The 25,975-nt window shown below is 34.2% G+C and overlaps 2 protein-coding genes across 6 annotated transcripts in view; one reads left to right on the top strand and one right to left on the bottom strand.

The window, feature by feature from the left end:
• The window catches only part of Abd-A (abdominal-A), a 134,010-nt gene extending 109,063 nt beyond the window's left edge, over positions 1-24,947 (bottom strand). For 2 of the 4 annotated variants that reach the window (XM_074171675.1, XM_074171677.1), the window contains exons 1-2: positions 19,491-24,947; positions 13,743-13,787 (exon numbers count right to left, since the gene is read on the bottom strand). In XM_074171675.1, coding sequence (XP_074027776.1) covers positions 13,743-13,787; positions 19,491-20,154 — 709 coding nt within the window. In that variant the 5' untranslated portion in view covers positions 20,155-24,947. The remainder of the gene's footprint in view (positions 1-13,742; positions 13,788-19,490) is intronic. The other 2 variants (XM_074171676.1, XM_074171678.1) reach the window with 2 other exon arrangements.
• On the top strand, positions 17,217-18,778 carry LOC141480932 (uncharacterized). Of its 2 annotated transcripts, XM_074171680.1 has the most exons (4): positions 17,217-17,787; positions 17,982-18,035; positions 18,121-18,225; positions 18,333-18,778. In XM_074171680.1, exons 2-4 carry the CDS (start codon positions 18,005-18,007, stop codon positions 18,470-18,472), a joined length of 276 nt encoding a protein of 91 aa, XP_074027781.1. In that variant the 5' UTR covers positions 17,217-17,787; positions 17,982-18,004; the 3' UTR covers positions 18,473-18,778. The 2 variants fall into 2 exon arrangements, with proteins under 2 accessions (XP_074027781.1, XP_074027780.1); XM_074171679.1 differs by having other exon boundaries at positions 17,217-18,035.
• Positions 24,948-25,975: the final 1,028 nt, after the last annotated feature.

Below are 25,975 nucleotides of genomic sequence, written 5' to 3'. Positions count from 1 at the left end.
TTGAGGGGGTGTCTGTTGGAAACCATTTTAATGCAAATTTGTAAAATCTGAACTCTGCTCAAAAATAAACGTATAAATCGGTCCGGATAAAAAGGAATATGAGATCATCTCGTACACATTTCATTTTCCGAACAAAATACGAGACTGATTCATGATCGTATCCAGCAAAACAAAATAGCCAAACATTAGTTTGAATGTGCATTTGAAACGCGATACGGTCTTTACGGCCTGCATTCTTTACTGCAACAAGTCGAGTCGAGAAAAATGTTTATGTGGGTGATTAACTGTATGCAAGCACGTTCAGTCTCCGTCTCCTGTACAGATTTATGTATTATTCAGACAAAAGCTCGTTTAGTTCTTGCTCAGAATTAATAAGACCGTTAACGTCGGACTGGTTTCCACGTAAGGCGGGATAAGAGCCACAAAAGTGGATTTTTTTCAGTCTGGGAGTTGGATCGAATATTAACTAAAAAGTTCAAGAACAAGTCATGAAGTGGCAGTCCAATGCAAGACATATGGAACAAAACTCGGTAGCAGTAAAGATGATTTTATTTCCCTCGAAAAAAAAAATTGGAAAAAGCGGTGAATTTAGACTTCTTTCTCCATAGAACTTTCAAGAATGTCAACTGAATCGACGTTTGAGTATATTTTATTGGTATATGTATACATCATTTATACTGATTAATTCAGAATATTCTCAACTTATTATATTCTTACAGTAAAAATGTCAGTCAAACTAATGAATTGAAGCGCTGCCTAATAAGATAAAATTTTCAGAACATACTTTTGGGCTTTCTATATTTCTCCATCTTCATATATGAATGTGAAAAATCCGAAAGAAGCAATCAAATAAATTCAAAATCAACCGTTCACAAATATCTATGTGTAAGGAGTTTATTTTGAACTCAATTTCTTTCTTTTTTACTACTGAAGATACTTATTTTTTGCAAGCTTGGGATGCAAAGCTTTTGCAAAGGTTTTTGAGATTCTGCTGGAGCGAGTATATATCGGCATGTAAGTTACATTATAAGTATAACCCAACACGATTTTATGAAAAATCTTTCAACAGTCACTAATCTTCTGACTTTAACCCAACATATTGCTGAATCTATTGACAATAGGGCCCAAACTGATGTTATTTACACAGACTTTTCTAAGGCCTTCAACAGGCTTGACCATGGCATTGTACTAAACAAACTAGTAGCCTTTGGATTATCTCCATCCTCAATCGCACTGTTTCAGTCCTATATACGGGATCAAAAACAATATGTTCATCTCAATGGTTTCAAATGTACCGAATATAGTGCTTCTTCCGGTGTTCCACAAGGGTCAAATCTGGGACGGTTGCTCTTCAATATATTCATTAATGATATTGCAGACTTTATAGATGTGTATTTCCTTTTGTATGCCGATGATCTAAAACTATTATGCCTCGTTGAGAACATAGATGATTGTGTGAACCTCTCAGCAAAGGTAGGACGGGTTGTAGAATAGTATTATCGAAATAACTTGTCGCTAAACCCGGATAAATGTAAGGTCATGTCCTACAGTTTGAAAACGAACATCTTGATCTTTGATTATTCAGTAGAAAACGTTTCCCTGGTGAGACCAGAAACATTTACTGATCTTGGCGTCACATTTGACACTGCACTGCATTTAATAGGAATATCGATAATGTTGTAACCTCCTCCTGTCGTTTGTACATATTAATTGCACGTAACAATAGTGATTTCAAAGAAACTTCGACCTTAAAAACTTTATTCTATGCTTTCATAAGATCAAAGTTGGAATACGCGTCAGTTGTGTGGAGCCCCTTCTATCAATATCATATTTATAAAATAAAAGCAATTCAACGACGATTTTTGAAACTGCTTAGCCTAAAAACCGATGGCATTTATCCTCCAATAGGAACAACTCACTCTGAATTGCTATAAAAGCATAACTTTTTCAGTCTCGAAAAAAGGTTTGAATATTATAGTGTTTTACAAACCTATAAAATTATCAAAAGCATAGTTGACTGCCCAACATTGCTGGATAAGTTTAATATTTGCATTCCTAGAATATGTTCCAGATACCCAAATACTTTCTTTCTATATAAAAACCATGTGTAAAGTGACAAACTCCTTTAGCGAGACTTTAGGTATATTTAGTTGCAAATTGTCAGATATTAAATCCCACTTCCTAAAATAATTGTTTTGTGACCTATAATAAATATAAAATGTGTATTGTTTGTAGTGTTTGTAGACTTAACAGTCACTTGTTTATGATGTATTTATTATACTCTGTTATTTCCTGCTCTGTAATTGGGCTATGTCCTTTAGAGTATTGTATTACAAATAAATAAATAAATAATTTATTAGAGAAACACAGTCCGAACTGGTAGGACGTATTCGAATGGAACTTGTAGTATCGAACGTTTCGTGTGCTATTGTGACAGACATCTTCATCAGTGGAATGTGCGCCCTCTCCAAGATATAATGTTCGTCCTCGCACTGATGATTTCTGCCGCAGTAAATAGCAGACGAAACGTTTGGTGGGCTATTCGACCGTGGCCCGGAAATTGTTTTTCTAATCGTGGCCGTAGAAGCCTGAGTCACTATGACATATCTCATATTTCAAATTTTCTTCAAAATAATTTTAAATGAATGTTCAGAAATAAACCGCTGCTAATTCTCAGGAGCGTTGAGATGAGCACTTATAAAAAAAACTCAGCTTTTATCTTTTGTTTTTTTCTGATCGATTGGGCCGTTACTTGATGAAGATCCATAGTGATTTCAAAAACTACACCTCACCATTTGATCTCCACAAGTTTGTGGCAAGTTTTTGAAACTTCCTCTTTTGAAAGGTAAATTAGTATTGAAAAATAGCATATTTTTCGTTGATGAAACTAATTTATTTTCTTCAGTAACTCAAGAAATTGAACAAGAAGTTTGTTCTTGTGGAAAATGAAAACAAAAAATAACTTTTATTCGATAATCCAGAGTGTTCATGATTGCCCATTACCAGAAAATTCTCAGAAGAGATTCTCTAAAAGTGTCAGAAGAGACTATCAAATAGCGTATTGAGATATACATATTATATTTTCAAGGATTTTATTTTCAATTGCTGTTTCTTATCTGTATTTAAAATGCACCTATTTAACGCACCTGGAGAAACTTCATTCGAAATGATGTAAATGGGAGTTTGAAACTTCGTCAAAATCAAAAAATATTCTTCAGAACACATCATCTCTCAGTCAAGGTGATGAATAAGACTGTTTTTACTCTAGCCATAACCTCTAACCTAACCTAACCAAGGAAACGTGCGAGAGCAAGAGAGACACAGGCGCCAGGCAAACTCTCAATTTTCAAACGAGGGCTATTTAAAGCCTGCAGAGCATCGTCCGAAAAACGTGACACTCGCAACTGCAGCTTCACGAATAAAAACGTCCTTGAACCTTAGTAAAAAATGTTTTCAAACAGTTTTATCGCGACCGCCTGTCATCATATCGTTCGTATACCGTCGAATGTGTTCTGTTATTGCTCTCAATGTGATATCCTTGACATCTAACGGCCCTAGAATCGCCTATAAACAATTCCGCAGGTCATTTCAATTCGGCCGATGGAAAAATGTAATGGTACAAACAAGCTATTATTTACGTCGAGGTACTTCGAATGAGTTCACGAGGTTTTCAGAGACACTTGATACTCCTGACAGGTGATGCGAATGAAAGTGAAAACGGTCTTGGGAGGATTGAGAGGACACAGGAAAATTAAAATAATACATATTACAAACAGCACCTATTGGTTGGTGACTTTTCTTTCGAAGACACTTCGAAGAAACTAATGGTTATACAATATTTTCGTTACCCTTCCTTCGAGCTACTCATGACTATTGAAATGGGGGTGTTCCATACGCGTTCCAAAAGAATCTGACAAATGTCAAGACATATACTTCACAAATATCTCGAAATTCATCGAGGCCACCATTAAATAAGAAAACCAATTTCTTCAACATTTTGACCGAATTCCCGCCAACTTGACAATCAAAATCATATTAAACGGTCGCCATTCTGTTCAAATAATATAAAATGTCAACTAAATGCCGCGTTTTCAAAATCCGGCATTTAATTCAACTATTCATTCATTCAATATATCTATTGGAGTAGCTCCGAATTTATCCAAGTTAATTTCAAATGAGATCTTACTTTTTTTATTCATCATTTTCACTTGGTACTTTGGTTATAGAAAACAGATTGAGAGTTTTGGACCCCCATATATAATTATAATCTACTTGGTGAAGGTTTATTGCGTTTTTGTTACAAAGTGAGAAAGTTGAACTATCTAGTGAACGATTTTTCACATATTTTTTTTTAATATTGGACATTTTCACTGACTATTCAGCATATTTTTCTTTCGAAGTAATGTCAGGGCGTGAAAGTTCTGCTTTTGACAGGACAAGAAGTGTTGCTTTGCATGATTCTGGACATTCCAATCACCATGAACCCAGAATGTTAAACATTTCAAGATCTTCTATTGAGCGAATAGTTTGTAGGTATGAGGAATTTGAAACAATGGAAAGAAGACTACTTAGTAGGTGACCTGGAGTATCACATAGAAAAGAGGATCGGCATGTGGTAATGCCGATATTATTGAGCATTTTTATACATTCGAGGATGAGATACTCATTCGCGAAAAAGCTGTCAAAGGTCTAGGGGTGATCTAGGTTGACATTTGTTGGCCACACCAATACTGTCGCGGCATCGGCTACAAAAATATTTGTCTTTGTTCTGCGCTGCTCTAAATCATTCACCGATATTAGGTACTGCCTTAACTATATTTTATACATCTCTCGTTCGCTCCATGTTAGAACGATTTGGTATCCTTTCCTTATGATGTACATAAGGAAACCTTGGAAAATGTGTAAATGTGTTTTCTGAAGTTTCTTGCGTTTATAACTGATAACGTGTACCCTGCAAGGGGAACTGACCAATCCACACTACTTCAAAGATTCAGTGTGCATTTCTTGGAGCAACGTAGAATTTCATCAAGTATTATTATTTTGCATTGTTCTGTTGATGCACCCTCGTTACTACAACAAATTAACTTCAACGTTTCTCAAGCTACTACACGTAGACAGATCACTTTCTATACCCTTTACTAAATTCCTATATATTTGATGTGTGGAAATTATAATACCCACTGCAGTCAATGCGATATTAATTTCAATCTACTGAAGACCATTGAACATACCATCATCTAGCTTACTGTGTTCATTTCATGTTATTTACAAATAATCAATTTATACGTCATCTTTTTTGTTAATTTGATCATGTATGTGAATTTATTTCTTAATTTGTCAAACGTTTAATATGTCAATCTTTTGTTATATATTTAGCTTAAGTAGCCTTTATTTACACTGGTTTATTATATGATATATTGCCCTGTAAGTGGATTCGTCTGTTGGGCAATAAAATTTATTTTTTCTCTTCTTTCTTTTCTTTTCAATATGTCCGTAGACATCGAAATGCTTCAGCTCCGGCCCTTAGAGCTTACTTCCATGGTACATTTTGCCGTGTTATAATCTAGCCCCGTGTTAGAAATCACACTTTAAAAGGTAAGACCTCGTTAGTCCTTAGCTCGCACAAGTTTCTCAACTTCTGAGAGTGGCCATTTGTATGGGGGCGACAGCTGACTAACGGAAAAACAGATTTTAAACAGAAAACAGATATACAGTTAAAAAACTGCATCGGACAAATCTTCAGATAAAAAAGGCTTCAAGGGTGCCAACTCTACTTTCACGACACCAAGCATAGCGAATGGCTTTTGCAACAGTGGCGATGAGTTTGGGTACAGATGAAACCAGGATTGGACTAAAGAGTGATGACTATAAGCAAAGGGTCTGGGAAAGCCAGGTCCTCAACAAAGACTAAATTTTGTTCGGGAGGTTGCTTCCTATCAGGGAGAAACAATAATTTTTTTGGAGTGTTTTTCGAAAAGCCTTCATAATATTAGGTTTCGACAATATAAAAGGCATATTATTCCAAAAGCTACATATTTAAAAGTACCGATTCAATATTATGTCTGCAAAGACAGATATATTACCTGGTGTCCTTATTTGGTCTAACATGAAACAAATAAAGAATATTAGAATAAAATGAATTATATCGTTTTCTCGCTAATTATCTCCCTCAAATTGAACTGAGAGGCAATTGGCAAAGATATTGTAGAATACCCATAAAATACTTGTAAAACAATTACACTGGATATCCTCCAAGTCGAATATTTCAGTGTACTGGTCCGACTTAAATTTAGAAACACATTCTCAAGGAAAATGAGATTTAAAAAAAACCAATTCAAATAATTTTATTATTTACATAAAATTTTTACGTTTTTCATAAACCAAAACAAGGTTCTATATACGCTACTAACTCTGACAACCTTCAAAACCTTGAAATGAAGGTCTATTCCAACATAAGAAATTTTGTAACGCATGGTTAATCAAAATACTTAGAAATAACAACATAGTTTTTATATATTACTACAAGCTGGTTCGAATTTGCAAGAATGGCAAAGATCATCCGTGTTCAACGGTAAAGCCACAAAGAGTTAACCTCAAATTAAACACAGGAGTTGTAGAAACATATTCCATATAGAATTTTCAATTCTTATTGGTCCAATAACTTGAGGATGATTTTAGTGGTATATTCGAATTGACTCATCGCTAACTTATATCTTCTAATACTTTGAAAACCACAAATTTTTTTCGAGAAATTCTCCCATCTACAACTAACCCCCAAGTAATGATAAGAAGAAAAATGTTCCTAGATTTTATATCGATTCTTTCGAAAGTTTATTCCACTTTTCCGAAAGTCAGCCCCATAGTTGTCCACTAAAAACTTCAACCATCTGATTTTGGTATACAAATTACATACAAAATCTGCATATTCACAGTTGAGCACGAACAATTTTTCAATTCATGGAAGTAATTACTAAGTCTAATTCAAAATTAGCTGTGTTTCTTGTGGTTCAACATTTTGGGCAACTTCCTGTTCAACTAAATCACTTTCGTTTGGCGATTCAATGGACTTTGCCCGCATGTATTTATTCAACTGACCTTGAGTAAAACCGAACTCATTGCTCAATTAGCTCATGTTTTCGAATAGTAAAATCGAATGGTAGTACAACTGTCTTAGCAAAATGTCTTCATGAATATATGACGACTATGGATAATAAATGATGGCCAAATTCCAAACAAATGGCGTCATACTAGCATCTAAATTTGGAATATTGTGAAATATCTAACGTTTAGAGAAATCAGAAGAAAATACGGTAACAATCATTACATGAAATATTAAGGAAATGTAAGATCAATAATGATAATAATAAATTTATTCGTTCTCGAAAGATACCTCATATGATATGCCAGGAAATACATCACAGAACACCAACGAAAGCAATAATAAAATAAAAAACAAGGATGAATATTTTTGATCTTCCTCTTGAAGATGATCACTTGGTTATAGAAGCACGTATCGAGGTGTTAAAAATAATGATTTGATGTTGGGAAAAAACTGCAGTAATATTCATTACTACACCAAAGGTTCCAAACACTGCATCACCAGGAGGATGAAAATATACAGAGCGATGCGAAATTTTGTTTACTAATAAAGCTGATAGAAAGACGATTGGAAAATCTTATAGCAATGATTTTTAAAGATCTTTCGTAAAGCAAATTGATATCTTTTGGGATCCTGAGTAGGTTATTTGGAATAGAAGCGAAAACTTTTCACTTAAAAGAGAAAAATTCAACTATTTAATCAATTGGCAATTGATATTTTACCTTTCACGTTTTCTCAATGTATCTTGTCTTATTCCATTATTCATCCAACAGTTTATGTTTAACGATATTGAATATTACTGGAGTTTTTTCCCAACAGCAAACCGTTATTTTTAACACTTCGACACGTGTTTCGATCACCAAGTGATCATCTTCATTGTAGGTAATAACACTTTTCAAAATTTTTACTTTAGTCCAAATCATCGTAATGTTCTGTTATCATCAGGAAGCTGATGATAACAGAAACCATTGTAGAAATATCGGAAATATAATATTATAAGAGTGAACTTTCGCTGCTATCCCACTATCCCAATTAATTTCATATACCTCCACTGGCTATATGTTAAGAAAAATGAGAACTCTTTTTTTTGGTTCAAGTTTTCAAGGCTTTGCTTCAGGAAATTAAAAGGTGAGGTTATGAACATGAAGCCAGCATAAAAATCAATGTTTTCCTTGGCGCATCATTAAATCTGAAGCATGTAAAAGCACTCGTAAAATTTAAACACATGGAAAAAACCGTACACAGATAAAACGACAAGATGAATAAAAAAAAATTATAATAATTGTTTTCTAGGACATGTCGAAGTTGGTTGACTTGGACATTTGATGTTTCGAAGAAAACATTAATTTCCATGCTGGCTTCATATTCATAACTTCACAAGCTCCTGAAAAAGAGCCAATCAAGTTTCCAACAGAAAAAAGAGCTATCATTGTTATTATTTCCGACTGCAATACCTGCTTCAACCTAGGAAAATACTTGAGAATTTTCTCTCTCTCTTGCTCTCATGTCATTCGCATATAGAATGATATTATTAGAACTCATTTGATGTGGCACATCATTTATGTAGCAGAGAAAAATTTGGGGACCTAATATGGAGCCCTATGGAACATCAAATTCAAATTCTCCCAAAGAAGATTTACATCCTGAGATGTGTACCAATATTTTTCTATTGACTATATCAACGCCTCTCAAGGAGATAGAATTGAAATTAAACTAACTGGTGTCATCTATTTTAGACCGAGACAATAAATTGTTAGTTTCACAGATTCAGGGGTGCCACTATTGTTATAGTAACTTCACTACGTAATATCGTGTGGATAATAAAACATTGTTCTGTTTTGGATGATTGTAAAATTTTATGAGATATCTGACATCGTGAAGAGAGCTATAACAATGGACAATAACATATTGAATCAAAACGACCAAAGACGCAACAGTAAGCGGATTCTGCCATTGACTACTGTGAAGAAGAGATTATATAGTAAATACTATCAATTCGATGACAGGAAATGAATGCAAAAATGGCCCCAATTTCAATGAAAGCTATGCTGGGTAAGTAAGTTCACAGTTATACAAAGTGTTGGTACATTCAGATACAATTAGTAATATCACAATAGTAACAAAATTTTTAGGAAAACTAAATAAGCATGAGATCATATCGAATTTGAAGTTTCTCGGTTGTCCTTTATGTTAACGGAAAAAGTGAGACAAGGTTTCTCATATAATAATCTTATTTGAAAATCGGTAAAACTTTATAATGATGAAATACCCAAACTCTGCATGTTTATCAAAAATCAATTGAATTAATACTGAAAAACTAATAATAAAAATTACATCATAAATTTCCTCCTCTGAAGTGCTATGTCAAGTTTTTTATTAATAGTATACTTATATCATGTCGATCTCTCATCTCAAGTTACAAAACTTTGTTGCAAGTGCATATCAACATAAACAATACGTATACAAGTCTGAATAACCAAACAAGGTCAGTCACGTTCCATGTGTGCAAAGAAGAGAAAATATATTCGAGAGATTAAGATAAGACTGCAACGAAAATGTATCAACCTAAGAACATCGGCAGAAATAACTCTTCAAAAGCCTTGAGTATGAGTAGGTACCGCCGTGCAAAAATTTTCGCCTTATCGTACATTCGCTCATTATATCGTTGAATGAAAAGAAAAATATAGTGATATACACATATCTCTCTTCTGGACTCGTTTGACATCCAACCCATAAGAACACTGTTTTGTTAGTTGTTGTAGCTTAAAAAAACTTGTGAGTTACATGTAACTGTCACGTCGCCAAACATGAAATGATTTGAAGAGAAATTGATGTTTGTCGTTTCTGTCAAGGTTTTCAGTGACAATCTGGAGCGGAATGAATAATTTATAGGCAACAAATACATGAATGAATAATAGGGACAATTTCATGCCTGTGACATGAAAGAAACAGCAATTAGTGGCTTCAAAATTTGTTGAACCCGTGTTAGGAATCACACGTTGAAAGGTAAAACCTCGTTAATCCTTAGCTCGCACAAGTTTCGATTTCTGAGGGCTGTCGTTCGTAGGGGTGAGACAGCTGATTAACGGGAAAACAGATTTTAAAACAGACAGATCTAACCTGAAATCCATCAACATGCATAGAAAATACATGAAGATTAAGATTTGAACTTCTTTGAAACATCAGCTAGAGAAGTCTTCGAGGTGAGATTTGAAGCAGGTGTAACCAGCCTCTGAAAAATACCCAATACAAGCCCAGCGTGCAGTTCATTGTAGTAAACGTATTGAACTAAGACGTGAGAGCCTCAGGACAACCCCGTCTTCTTTCAAGCAGATAAATGCGAATCCAAACTAATTTGGGGCGAAAAACCTGCCCAAGACAGGAAAAAAAGAAACCTGATGTGACTGCTGCATCACACAAAATTGACGATAAATTAAACTGATGAAAAACAGAGCAATATATCTTTTTTGTCAGAAACTTTTCATTAGATTATCACCAAAAACAGCTCCATGATTGATTAAGAAAACACTCATGAAGATTTCTTTCATCACTCTGTTCAATAAATTTTCACCTCATGTAGTAATTAATGGAAATAATTTTGGCGTGATTGTTGATGAACGACGGGAGAGGTGACTTTTTTGAATTCCATTTTTAAATATTTATTTATACCTTCTTCTCTTCGCGGATGGTAAAAGATCAAATCACTGACAAATGGAGATTATTTTTCACTCAGCTCTGACTTGTAGAAACAAAAATTTGAATTATTCATGAGCATGTACATATATTTGATATTAATTTTCGAACTTCTATTCGGTTCCGAAAATATTAATAAGCAAATGAATAACAAATATGTATATTAATTATGAATGAGTAGACTCCGTGGTTTCTGATTCATCTGTGGTATAAATCGTGCGACCATTAAAAATATCAAGTGTTAATTTGAATGATGGAGTGAATTATCGAAACGAAGCAAAAATAATTTTCATTTATTTCTTGTCTAAGGTCATAGTGTTGTTGGGTAATTTAATTGGTTAAAATAATTTACAACTTTGAAAGACAAGTTGAACAGTGAATTAGCAGAACATGCATCATGAAATAACTTCCAAAATTAACCTGTTAGACTTTTTTCAAGCACCGCCTCAATCCTGCCACACTGTCAAAGCCTAAATCCTTTGAAGGCTCGCAAACTTCATTGTTATCAACCGACATTCTTAATAATGGAATTATTAAGAATGTCGGTTGATAACAATGAAGAATATCAACCCGCTTTCCGTAGAGAAATGTAATAAACAAGATGCTTCTGCCACATCATTGCTTCCTTAATGTAAACTTTGACATGTCTCGCTGTTTTTTGCAACAAAATATATTCACAAAGAATATGAATGTGAACGTTTTTGATCACGATTGAAGAGAATGAAATGCGCGCTGGTAGGCCATGGCCGGATGGCCATGTTTTGTCTGCTACTGCGGCAAACATTATCATCAGCGGTATGTGCGTTGACTTCGAAATATAACCTTGGTCCCCGCAGTCAACGCACATATCACTGATGGTGTCTGCCGCAGTAGCATACGAAACGTTCGGTAGGTACTACATTCGACCGAAGCCTACCAGTTCGGAATTTGTTCTCTCTAATCTTAGGTGTTTATTAAGAAAGTGTCACAAAATGTGTATTCATCAATCATTTGTTTATAAATTGAAATACTAAATTTTGAGGTTAAAGTAATACTATAATGTGGCCATTCGGCGCTTCCTTTATCATATTAGGGACGCACTATATTTTCTACTTCTGAAAAAATAAACCATGGACAACACTGCCCAGTTGACGATAAAATTTTGAATCAACCATGCATTTGCCGTCAAATATATCATATTCACAGAAGTATACATGGATTATTTCTATAGTATTTTTTACAAGAAACATTTAAATTGAACAACTAATCAGAAAGATGAGATGAGTGGACGATAGCTGCTTTTCTAAATGAGATGAAAAAATCACAAATAAAAGTTTATAGAGAAATGATTAACCATCAATGAATTGATAGATGTAGTAGCCGTTGTTACCACGTGGTAGAGATCATCATGAAAAATGAGAAATAAAACTTTCGATTTGTTTGAAGGTGGTTAACCTAAAAAATAACAAGTTTATTAAACAAAAAACTGAAATTACAAAATTACAAAGGAATAACATACAAGCAACAACCAAAAAAATAAAAAATAGAAATATTAATACAAGCTAAAAATTTAAAAATAAAAAAATTGAAAATATTAACAAAAAATTAAAATTAAAAATTAAAAGATTACAAACCATGTTACGTTATCATCCGAAGACCATCGTGGATACTAACAATCGAAACATCATGACGTAACTTGGTTGGGAATCTTTTAATTTTTAATTTTCATTTTTTGTTAATATTTTAATTTTTTTTAATTTTCAGCTTATATTAATATTTCAATTTTTTATTTTTTTGGTTTTTGCTTGTATGTTATTTCTTTGTAATTTCAGTTTTTTGTTTAATAAAATTGTTATTTTTCGAGTATTCTTTCTAATTTTTTACAGATTTTTTCAGGGATTTCAAATCAATTTATATTATATTAGACAATGGAAGTCCGAACTGATGAAAAAAGTTTCTATTTTTCTAGCGCTTGTATACAAGTGGAAAAAACTTGTTTGCAAGTGGTAAAAAGTCGTATTCCTTATTTTTCAAAATAACCATCAATATACATGTATGGCGTTTAATAAATTTGTGGTTTATCGAATTTTAGTTTTTAAAGTAGAACACTTCAAATATTTTGATAATTGATTTCCTCTAAAACATTTAATTTCAGAAATGAAATTGTTTCAGTTAATTTTATTGCTTATTTTCTCAACATTGAATAAGAGATCGTTATTGTTCTGATTTAAAGACTGTTTCATACGTTATTCAAGAATTAGATATATTTTCGATAGAAAAGAAGAAGTTGGCCATTGTCTAAAACCGCGTGGCACGAACTATTCTGATGTCGCCCCACTTACAGGGTGTTCCATAAAAAAAATTAAAAAGGTGATTCTTAATCTTCATAATCCCTAAATGTAAAAAGCGCTTCTTGATGAAAATATGAATGAATGAAAATACACTATTATCAAAGATATTTGATTGAAAAATTTTCTCATTTCATCTGATCGAGTAGAGGAGATATTAGAATATATAAGGGATTCATTTTGTAACATAAGTATCACCATTACTTCTGAACTACTCGGTATAAACCCAAAAAAACAGAATATTTCTGAAATCAACTTTTTGAAGGAAATCAATCGAGTGGATACATACTTGTTAAGAAAACAAAAGTTTGATGAACTACACATTTATTGAGCACACTGTATATTGAAAGTTATTTTTAAAACATCGCTTTCATTACTGTCTACAAATTTTATCTGAGACATGTTTTTATCCCGAATAGGAAAGCAGCATAATCTATCGAAAATTTACACTGATTTTACTAAATCCAAATATGAACGAATGTATTTGCTGAAACTTTGTAAGGGCTGTTCGTTTTTCGGTAATATTATCACATTACAAATAGAAAAAGACTAACTTTCAATGTGTTGCGACACTGTATAAAAATATTTCATTAAAACAAACAAAATGAATGAAAAATATATACCATTGTACTCACCACAGACGACCCGGTCAAAGGGACTCATCCAGTCTAAAACAAAAAAGGGGTTATCGCAAAAGAAAACAGGAAATGGTTCAAGTTACAGTAAATAATAATAAAAATAAAATAACACAATTTCAAATAATGTTACGAATGAACTGATAGGACTGTTATTGAACTTAATTAATAACCAATTCATTGGTAGTAAAGGTTATGCTAAATTTTCCATATTGAATATCTACGTTTATAGTTATATTTCCTTCACAAAATTGAATGAATTATTATTGATATGTGCGAGGGATTGATAGTGTGAGTTGACGAAACATCTATTTGGGGAACACTCAACAGTTTTTGGGTTTCCAAAGCAATTTACAAAGGTTCAATTTGGAGTCTGACACACGATGATTCCTTTTGGCTCCACAGCTCATTTTTTTTTTCGTCCAGTGTCCTTTGTCTCTCTCTCCTCCATATAGACCGAACAGCAAATTTCCAACTCGTATTCATCAGTTCGGATGATGAATACTTGAATGTTCAAAACATCAATTTGCATCCACCGTTCCACCCAGATTTGACACCTTTGGATTTTTTTTGTGAATGATGAATGTTGTGAAAATTTTAAGACATTTTAAATAGGAAAAGTTCATAGGAATTCATTATTGAAGATACATTTTAAAAGACAAGAGCAAGAGGTTTTTTTTCTTTCCGGATACATCCACAAAGAATAAACTCCGTACCATCAGCTTGGATTTGTCGTTCAAATTGTGCGCCCCTATAAAAATACTTTCAGTTACTAATCCGGTTTCAATTGATAATGAGGTTGAATAACAAGTTCTATAATCATTTATTGGACACGTTTATTACGATTAATCAATTCGACTTAACTGTCGTCTGTCCCAATTAACTGGAGATATACAATGGATGGAAAGATGGAATCTCTCAAGTCAATTCTATTAAAAAAATAGAAAAGGAAGTGAAAAAAGGAACTTCTTGCTCGACTGAGAAACTAGGTAGTTGACTTGATTTGGCTCCTTTTTTCAATTTTGAATGAAATATTAGGTACCGCTGAAATAAACGTAACAAGTTAATAATCATAATTTTAGATTAATCGAATTTACGGTGTAGAACTACGGTACCGTTTTTGGTAGCCTAAACATATTTTTCAATATCTCAAAAAGTTTTCTTATATGATCCGATGCGACGGATAAAAATATCTGAGATCAATCAAAAAACAAAAAACATTTTATTATTTGTAATGCATAAACGTGAGTAAATAATTCAAACTCTTCATAAATATTTTTATTTTAATTGTAGTAAAAGTATGCCAATATCACCCAACCTCGTATAAAAAAGGCTTGTTGTCATTCAACAATTCTATAAAAATTAAAATTGATGATTTTTCTACCGTTCAGAAGGTCCAGGAAATGAATGACAATTTCAGTTGTCTTATAAAAAACAACCTGACAAAACAGTTTCATGTTGTATTGAAAAGTATTAAGCTGCGCATGCCCATTGGGGTTTTAGATCCAAACATATTAAAGCTAATAGGCAAAGTTGTGCCAATCCAATATTTTTCTTTTTTTTATTTCTCTGAAAATACTATTAGTATTTTAGATTCATATAGATATATAGATGACGCATTATTCACGTCAAGCTGAAATGAAAAAAATTCTCTATAAAACTCGATCAAAATATAAGTATATAGAATATAAATCTTGTAACTTCCCATATTTTTTATTATTTTTACAAACTTCTAAAAATTACACGTGTTTTTTGAAACTATTAGAAACAAATTCTCCGTTATCTCAAATGTTTTGAAACAAATTCGTCTCTAGAACGTTAAAACATAAGTTTGTTGTAATTTAATTTTTCCTGGAACCACTGCATACATTTACTTCCAGTATGAATAATCCGAAATTTTATAGGGACAGTCACGTATGTATTCACGTTGAGTAATAATTTACTTTATGTGTTTATACGCATGTTTGAACAGAAATTTCCTAGAAAATAGAGGTAAGAAGATACCTACACCGACAACATTCTGAACAACAGAAACGTATTATTACAGAACTTGAAAATACAACTGCTTGTTTTATTAGTGCTTTACTAATTCCGGGATCTGATTTGGGAAAGCGCCAAACACGAAAGATTCATTTGCTTATTTGTCGAGACCATTTCAAAGGAGAACCCACAGAACTTTGATTGGAACACTAATAGTGATAGATAATAGTGACTAGTCATTTGGAATTATGAGGAATTAACAGAATTGATTTTTTGTCTTGGAAACTCCAAATCGAGGATTCGAATAGGTTGCGAAAATTATATGAAATATCTTTGCAATGTTGAAGGTAAAAACATTTACTGCTTGTGTTGTAGATGAAAAATAAATCATTGTATTCCTTTGGAAGACAACTAATTCGGTACAGGATATCTTAGCCTAGCTTATTATTTACGGTTGAAGTTTCGACAATACCTACTGATGAGATAACTTTTGAAATAGTTTCAGTTCACGACCGTTCAAATGAAATCACTTCATTTACTCCACTTTATATTTCTTGAATGTCTCATTCTGTACCATCAATCGATTTCCCCTAAATCCCGCGTTGTTATCTCCGGTTATATATATATTCATACATATATAAGTTATCCTCCATTCACAACTTCAATCAATATTATTTTTGATTTCCTTAATTCCATATACTCAAAGCTTTGTGCCAGTATTGGTTATACTATGAGCTCTTATTCCAATTTGTTCCAACCAAGTGAAATAAATTCATCATTCACCACATCAAAAATAAAACAATCTTATTGAAGATTGCACTTTAACAACCGCCTTTATTGTTATGACCCACTAAATAGCCATTAAACGAATGTTTATGACTGTATTTGGAATGATAAAACTAGTGACACAGAAACTAGAAGGAACCCTCGCTTGCCGACGGAAGCACTAGGAAGGTGTCCTTTTTAGGAACCATAAAACTGTTTTATTGCTGGTACAAGTTAATTGTTGAGTGTGTCGGAAAAACGCCATTCATCGATTATTCAATCGTAAAAATGGTGAATTTGTAAAAACGACGCATTCGAATAAGCTAGACGATTAGTTACTTGGCATGCAAACAGTGTCCATGATACATTTGCTCTGTGGCGGCAAAATTTCGAAGGGATCAACAACAGTCCTATCTTTAATAACTATATCTATTGTAAATCTGTGCAGTAGCTACATAGCTATTGTAATTTATGAAGGAAAAATTAATATAGGTATGCTATTTGAACCAAAGCACAATTTGATTGATGATTACAGAAAGCTGATCAAAGAGATTGAAAATACTGAGGCACATGATCATGTCATGCTTAAAAAATTTAGTGGCGCATGCGCCATGAACATTTATTCTATCAAAATGAGTCACAGAGAGTCACTCAATAATTTGCATCTAGAATAACAAACAATAGTTAATGACAATTACTGCTTCTTATCTAAACCACAAAACAGCCACACATAGAAATGTAAGTTAAATGGGAACACTTGGTTATATGTTACGCGGCTGCCAAACCAGGGATGGCGACACTATCGGGGTTTTCTCCAGTTTTCTGTAATGAATCACGTGCCTTCTGCGCGCGCATGATTCAAATTACTGTTTACAGAAGAAGAATGAACTTAAATTAGGTAGGACGTCCGTTAGTTTTGTTGTGATAATAATGTATAAATATGGTTTGGGACTGTTTTCCTTTTCAAATTGTGTTTTTGCTTGTGTACTGTCAGTTTCATATTTTTATTTATCGTAATGAGTACTTCCGAACATAAACGATATCGAAAAAAGTGCTGCGTTTCCTTCTTGTGAGGATAGGAAGAGTAGTCAACATCGGTTTCCCAAAGATGACCCCGCTGTTTTCGATGTTTGGCTCAAGAATATAAACAATAAAGAACTCTTCAAAGTACCCCATGAGACAATTTATTGTAACTCACGAGTTTGTGACAGACATTTCGCTGTTTAAGATAAAATTACTAGCAGAAGAGGTTTAAAACGACATGCTGTACCTGTTTTATTTCTTCCTGGTAAGTAAGCATAATCCTTACTCCTTTCGATATCTTGCAATTCTAGTTTATATATCTTATTCATCATATTCTCATTATTAAACAACAATTTGATTAACCACTTATCGAGTGCACCATAAGTATTGCTATATGAATTTGCAGAAAAATAGAGATGTTATCATGTGGTTGAATAATAGTGTTCTATATGTTTTCAGAAACTATCGAAGAACCAAGAGGTATGGCAAGAATGAGTAGGTCTTCTGTGGCAGGTAAGAATTATTGTAAAACTGTAGTTCCAAAATATATGTAGTTTATAGAAAAAATCCATACAAATGCTGCAATTTCATTTTATAGGCCAAGAACAATTTGAGGACATGTGTCAGCCCTCCACTTCCATACCTGAGCAAGAAATTTGTTTTGGTACACCTTCCAGAAATGAAATTATCAGTGTTACCCAAGGTATGAATAGAAAAATCTTGGAATGTTCATCATACACACCAATTTGTTAATTTTACACAATATATGAAAGAATGAAAGAGAAATTATATATTCATGTAATTTTTCAGGTCATGGAAGCTGTGATAATAGCTATATAAACCAGCCATCAACTTCCACTTTTGAGCAAGAGCAAGAAAGTCATTTCCGGACACCAACAAGGAATAGAATAAGCGTTTGTGTAATTTTACAAATATTTCACAAATTTTGAGGAAAATAATACTAGAGCAACTATCCTTTAACCCAGTCAACTGTCCAGATCATTCTGACAATGATTCAAAACTGTGTCATCTGATTGTTAGATGCTGTTTGTATTTTTGGTGTAGAAAAGTCAATTTGGTTACTAGGGGAAGAGATAAAAAATTCATTAGGTTTTTGAACACCCAGACAAACAGCAATTTCATTGATCCAATTATATTGTCTGCTCATGAAAAATTTTTGAAGAAAAAGAATCGTTCATTGAAAAAACATTAGTGTAAGTTGAGGTTTACGTATTTCCAATAAATTTTGAACTGAGTTCATATAGTTTCATTACCTACCACATTTACACAAATTTAACTGAAAATAAATATGGTTGATCATAATTTGAGGTAATTCAGTTCACATATTTATTGTTGCTTCACTTGTTGATATTTTTGATTGGTCAAGGTTTTTCCCAGATGATTTCTGTGGAATCAAAACCTGACCGGTAGTGAAGCAACAATAACAATAAATGATGAGATTGGAACCTGTGGTGTAACAGTTGAAACTTTTCCTAGAGATCAATCTCCCTAACACCAAACTGATATTTTTGCACTCGACGCGCGTTTTGCTATCAAGGTTAGCATCTTCAGGAGAAGAAAATTGATACTGTATCAATTTTCTTCTTCTGAAGATGCTAACCTTGTTAGCGAAACGCGCGTCGAGTGCAAAAATATCAGTTTGGTGTTAGGGTAATTGATCTCTAGGAAAAGTTTCAACAAAAAAGTAAAATGCGAACAGCCACTATTTGAATTTCGCGCTATATCTCTTAGGTTCGGCTGCCAAACACTGGAGGCGCTGAGAAAAGTGGTTCTGTCGTCAACATTGCCGTTACCGTTCTATGTGTGGCTGTTTTGTGATCTAAACAATAACAAGACCATAAACATATAATGAATTGTTGTTAATGGGCAATAAACAACTACTCAACGTCGATCTGATATGTAATGGCCCACAAAAATACTAATTAATGATTGAAGAGCGTATCTCACCTGTGATCGACATCCAGGGATATCTGGGAATATCTGGAATTGGTTGTCCGCCGGGAGCAGTATTCTGTGAGCAGGAATTCAACGGATCCACGACAGCACTGGCTGCCTGATGGTAAAATTGCGCCGCCGCCGCCATGGAAGCCGACGCGGCACTCACCGAGCTTGCAGCCGCCGAAACGGCTGCCCCATTCTGGTGATGGTGCCCCAAAGTGTAATTGACCATGGAGTCGGAAGGAGCCACGTTTCCGGTGAGGCCCGCTGTGTATCTGCAGGACTTGTCGGCGGCGGCGTCTACTGCTGCGGCGGCGGCTAAGGCTGCAGTGCTGGCGCTCGACGGAAATCCTCCGGCAACCATGCCCCCTGAAGCGGCGGCGGCTCCGAAAGCTGCCGCAGCTACGGCTTGCTGCTGATGATGGTGATGGGCTGCTGCGGTTGCCGCAGATACGTAGGGGTACATCCTGGAGGCGGGCGACGTGGAGGACGCGCTGCTGCTCGAGTGCTGAGGAGAAGATCCACTGGGGGAGCCGGAGGAGCTGTAGTTGACGACGGATGCGAGGCTGGCTTCGATCGAGGCTGTGCTGACGGGACTTGGAAACAATTGTTGATGGTGGAATTGCTGGTGGTACTTGGGTAGCATGCTATCGAAGATCAATTTGGAACTCATTGCTGGTCCCCGTCACTTAACCGTCGCGCACTCTTTACCATAGTCCAATTGCACCGCACAAGGTTTACGATTACTGCCACCGGCCACTTTCGGTAATGTTGCGGAGTATTTCTTACGCGTCCTTCTCCTCTACTTCTTCGAATCCTTTATGACCCATGTATGTTCAGTCTATAGCCCTCTATGCCTCATTCACGGTACTAGAGAGTAATGGCGCCCCACCACCGACATGCCAATCCGGAGCAGGTGCTGCTCGGGCCAATGGGGAAAGGAGTTCGGCACGCGGCGCTCAATACATGCCGGCCCTCGACCACGGCACTCTCGGATAGACACGCAAGTCGACGGCCCATACCGCCGGTGTTGCCAGCAAGGGGCAAAATACGCGAAATCTGCGTCTTTTCAGTAGGTATCTTTGTTGATTTTTGCCAATTTTCTGCATTATTTACATTTTGCAGATAACCGGCTTCACCCCAAAGTGCCTAGGGCCTAATACTAATCACTGTTTAATGTATTCTGCTCTTTCATGTTCTCTGTACCAATTACCGATCGATATATGCAATTTCACTTTTCACGAGAAAATAACCTCTCTATGAAAGTAACAAAGACAAAAAATAGAACAAAACATCATTTAATCCAACTGATTTTTTGCTGTTTTGGGATTGGGTATCTGTGGTCTGCAAGTTTTTGGGCCACGGCTGATAAACCTGAAATCACACCCCTTGATCATTTGATTTACATTTGGAGCGATAAAAATGCAGTTGAGCCTTCAACAATACAGGCGATAAAACACCTAATTTTCATTGCATTTTTTTTTCTACAAGCTCAAAACGAAGACTAAACAGTTAGCGATTACGTAAAGTCAGTGACAGCTTTTTCTTGGATGACAGCTTGTACCCAGTACTCTGAAGAGAGATAGCTCAACATACATGAGTCGCAATATTCCTGATTTTCAAACCGTTCAGCAGTTTTCATTGTTTACATGTTGTATATTGATAAGTTTTCACGGTTGCAATTCTTTGATACTAGACAAATAGTTGTTTTCACAACCCATGAGCTCAAATTTCACAGTAAGTAACTTTTAAATGGTAAATTGGGTCTGACTGTCCGATACTGGAGTTGAAAACGGGGGCATTTCACTATCAGTATATTTCAAAAATGAAAGCAATTTTTCATTAAAAGGTTAGGTTCAAAACATTTCATTTTCATTAGTATGTGCTATTTTATGAGCTAATATCTGATGCATAAATCGATGACACATACCTATGCATTCTTTTGTCGTACCCAACAGATATTGTTTATTTTTGTAACTTCGAACAGTACTTATTTCGAAAGATTTTCTGCTGAAGGGCGTTTTCGAAATCATGATTCAATTATGGATTCACTATTCCATCAATAAATACTTCGCGCTAGTCGACTAGATTTTGCGAATTTTTTAACGTCAACCCCGCACAAAACCACCTCATTCTGTTGGCAACACTGGCCACGACACTAGAATAGACACGCATTTCGACATCCCATTCTACTTTGGGATCGAGAGCTCGTCATTAAGGGATCATTTCGATTATTTTGTCGATAAAATGCATGTCGTACCACTCGAAATCGAGTGTAGTCCGTATGCAGACGAAATTTCAGTTATCAAAATGGAAAATTGAGCTGCAAAATTGGCCACGACGACACGACAGTGCCATCTGTGCTGGGAAGGATCAAGTTTTGAATCTTCTCAGAATTGGAAGACCATGGCCGACATCGGCGCACCGTACATATTTTTGAAAAAGGTTCTAGGTGATTTTATCAATATGAAAATATTCAGAGATTCATCAAACTCTTTGCAATGAGAATTTTCAAATATTCATTATTTTTTTTAAGTTCGAAGAAATAATTATTGTAACCACAAAACATTCAAAATTGAACAAATAATTCTCACCTCTGTGATCTCTTACAACTGTTTTCTTTATTGGTTGTAGTTTTTGGTGTAGACAGTTTTAACCTTGTTTACTCAAGAACTTTTTCGATTATTCTGAATTTTCTCGAACAATATTTACGAATCATATCCAGAACAGCCAAATTTATGAATTAGTTAAATTACTCGCCCAATTCACTTACAAATGAAACATATTCACAGAAATCCAAGAGGTAGAAGAGCAATTGAACATGCGACACTAGTCATTAAGTATACGCTCATCATTCATAAAATGGAAACGTTTACAAATTTTTACTGCTATCGGAGATATATAGGTAATTTGAAACTATACGAATACTTTGAATTCATTCTGAATTTCCCCGTACATTTGAATGATAATTCATGTATTGAACCTCCCTTGTTTAGATTTAAAAAGCAACACGTTCGTAAACACAGTTGGATTCAGTTTTATTTAAGGCCGTCTTCATTCAAATTCAAGAGACTCATGATGACACGATTATTCCAGATACATATCAATAAAAGGAACATCAAGGATTACTTATAAATATAGAGAAATCCCATGATATTTTAAAATTTTTGTTTTAAAAATTGTAATGTGAAGTTGCATAGTTGCATTTCTGCATTACAATAGTGAATGATAATAATAACAACATTGAAAATTTATTTGCGGCAAATTTCTAAACGATTACATAAGTATATAAATAGGATCCACTCGTAGATGAACACTTTTTGACAAGTAATCACTCAGTAACTTATGATTACCTATTTCTAACCACAAAATGGAATAAATGACACATTTTCATTTCATCTGTCATCATGCACGATTTTTCACTTTTGAAATGACGAACACTTCAAACAGTTTAACGTAAAACAATGCTGATGTCTTCAGGGAAACGTGTCAATAAATGGGATATTCTAAATCATTGTTCTATCCAGAAAGGAGTCAATATATTTCGTAGAATCAGAAATGATATTTTTTCGGGACCAAGATAGGTAAGTTCAAACTAAGTGGGTATAGTCAATCCTCCACTGCAACCCGGAAGGGTTTATTGTGGCTCACAACTATTTAAACTCGGTCAGATGAATCCAGCTTCCTAATGAAGAGCTCATTAGGTTAGAATACTTTCAGGTAGATGGCAAGAGTGAAACTCTGACAAATTGTGAAAACATGAGGCGGCAAGCATTGTCTTCGGACAGTGCAATTCTCTAAAACTGATGATTCAGGCGACAGTAGCTTGTTAGACTACGTCGAATTATGACCTTGGCCTCAGAATGGGCCAATCAATCAGTGTTTGTTTGACAGTCCTAAACTTTGCCAATGACAGATTCTGGTCCAATGAAACATCTTGCAGCATGCTCTTTTGAAAGCGAGTTAGCATCTTCGTTACCTTTCAGAGATAACTTCTTGAGTTTTTCTATCATGGAAAGTTGTTTTTGGCATCAACTGTCCGATGGTTTTTTGTGTTTCCGGTATACTAAGGGAATTATCATTTCTGGTAGAGGTTGGTTGTTTCTGGTTATCTTCTGATATGAAAGCATTGCACAATTACCTAACAAATGTTTTTGGGAGACGGAACGTCAAAATATTTTGTAAGCATCTCAATTTATGAATTTTTCGCCTCAGTTTTTTCATAAAGTAGTCTATGTACTAATTAAATTACAGATTTTTTCATAAAGTAATCTATGTATCTACTAATCAAATTACAGATAGTCAATGACAATTCCCAGCCATTTTATAGTGGTCACTGAGAAATTCTTTCAGTAAATTCAACCTCAATAACTTTATATTTTGAAAAAGTAGCGGATAGTATTTAAATTATTCAATAAAAATGCGACAGACGTAGTAAATGTTGAACGTTTGTTTTTAACGAAAGGTATAGAATATGGATCGAATGGATTTAGCAGAAAATTGTGTGCTTCAAGAACTAACTTGGAAGGAAATTTCAAGTATTTCACTCTCATAACTTATTACCTATATACTTTTTCTCTAATGAGAAATAATTTTTTCATACACAATTTTGATATTCAAGATTCGAACGGTATAATCATATGACAAAATCATACTAAAATCCATTTTTATAGTGTGATTAGAATTGAAACTGAAACAAAGAGAAACTGAAACAGAAATAATGATATTTATGAATGAATCTAAAAACTTATTCTCCTTTTCAGTAATAGATTATGTTAGTACCACCGTCCAAATTATGAAAATGGACAGACTACAATGTGATGTCAACTATGAACAGCAATAAAACGTTACCTACTACAAAGTTCCTTTCAAAGTATTTTGAATCATTTTGATAAGCAAATCCTAGAAATCTCGTGACGTAAACTAGACTTCTTAAATTTTTTATAAAATCTCTTGTGTTAGTTATCACGTGACAATTTTACAGATTCGATTCGAAAATCATATGTACTGAACTACTCGTATTCTAACTAGTTCTTACCTGTCCCTTGTATGCACTTGCATAATACATCATACATTGTCAACGTTGAATCTGATACGTTAACGTATTATACTCCATGACCTATAAATTCCTAAAATCCAAATTACCTAGGAGAACATAAACTATTTTGTATAATATATAGTATTATATTATTTTATTTCTAACGTAAGAAGAATTTGATGAATAGAAAAATTGCTGAACAAACTTAAGCACATATCAAGATTATATTGGATGAAAACTGAACAAAGACTTTCACGTGAAATTCAAATTCATACTGAGCTGAAAAGAGAATCAGCACTAACAGCAGGCCATGAGATACAAGAGTAACTATTAAATATATGCAAAAATTATGAGTACCTAGGTAGTACCACGAAAAATTGGCCATATGGAAAAGTCCATAATTCATTCATTTGTATTTCCGGAATTAATGTGAAAAAATTACTCACCAATCCGTAGTTGAATTGTTACCTGAAAACAATAAAAAAACTGTTAATTCGTTGTTTATATAAATCTATACAAAAGAATGTCGGCAATTTATTAAAATTATATTTCCGATGCGTTTCCCAAGTTTATTCTGAACAAACTAATATTGAAAAACCATCATTAGTCAATATAATTTCCATTCTATCCGGAATAACTCAAACGAACAACCGCAGTTTTTATGAACGACGAAAACACTGCCGGTTTTAGTATGAAGTGACAGCAGATTATTGACAGTCATAAAATTTAACTACCAGTTTATGGTACAATAAAATACATTGCTACTATATTTCACACAAATCTAGCGTGGTTGTAAATCTTCCTCTCTTTTGAACCGCAAGAAGAGAAACATCCCACTCAAGTGTGTGTGTGCACTACACTGCCATGTCGTTAAAATAAAGAATTCAGAGGAATTCAGCAAGTATTTTACAGGGGCGATCGGAAGTTTGATATCGTTTCTCACCAAATTACTGAGATTAAAGGCGTTTCCTATTGGTAAAACTTGTGGACATTCAGTTTATCTCTGTCCTTTATTCCTAATATATTCCTCATAGATCTGCGATATTTTTTTTGCTCTCTTTGGTGATACCATAATCAAAAGTATTGATTGCCTGTGTCCTGTCGTTGATTTCAGTTATATTCCCTAACGTCAAAATGTCTTCTTCGAAAATAATTTTTGAACAAATATATCCCCGTTAAACTCTTCAATCAATTTGTGACCTTATCGTTGAAATATTATCTTTGGATAACGGCATTTATTTTAGAGAAATAATATCCTTATTTTCATTGTCTTCTTTCAGTTAGCTGACTAATGAATTCAGATCACTGATTTATCCTTCATAAAGTGATGAATATCAAATAAACATTGAAAAGTTAAATCACCTCCTTTTTGTATTGTCTATTCACCAGCAACATGATTGAATCCAAATGAGATATAGCTGTTCAAGATTCAATATGAAAAATGATCCACCAAAAC

This window comes from Leptinotarsa decemlineata, unplaced genomic scaffold (genome assembly GCF_025532065.1).
Source record: "Leptinotarsa decemlineata unplaced genomic scaffold, Ldec_3_MD MMD2_tig00000026_RagTag_RagTag, whole genome shotgun sequence".
Classification (NCBI taxonomy): Eukaryota; Metazoa; Arthropoda; class Insecta; order Coleoptera; family Chrysomelidae; genus Leptinotarsa; species Leptinotarsa decemlineata.
This window is presented reverse-complemented; position numbering and strand designations above follow the sequence as displayed.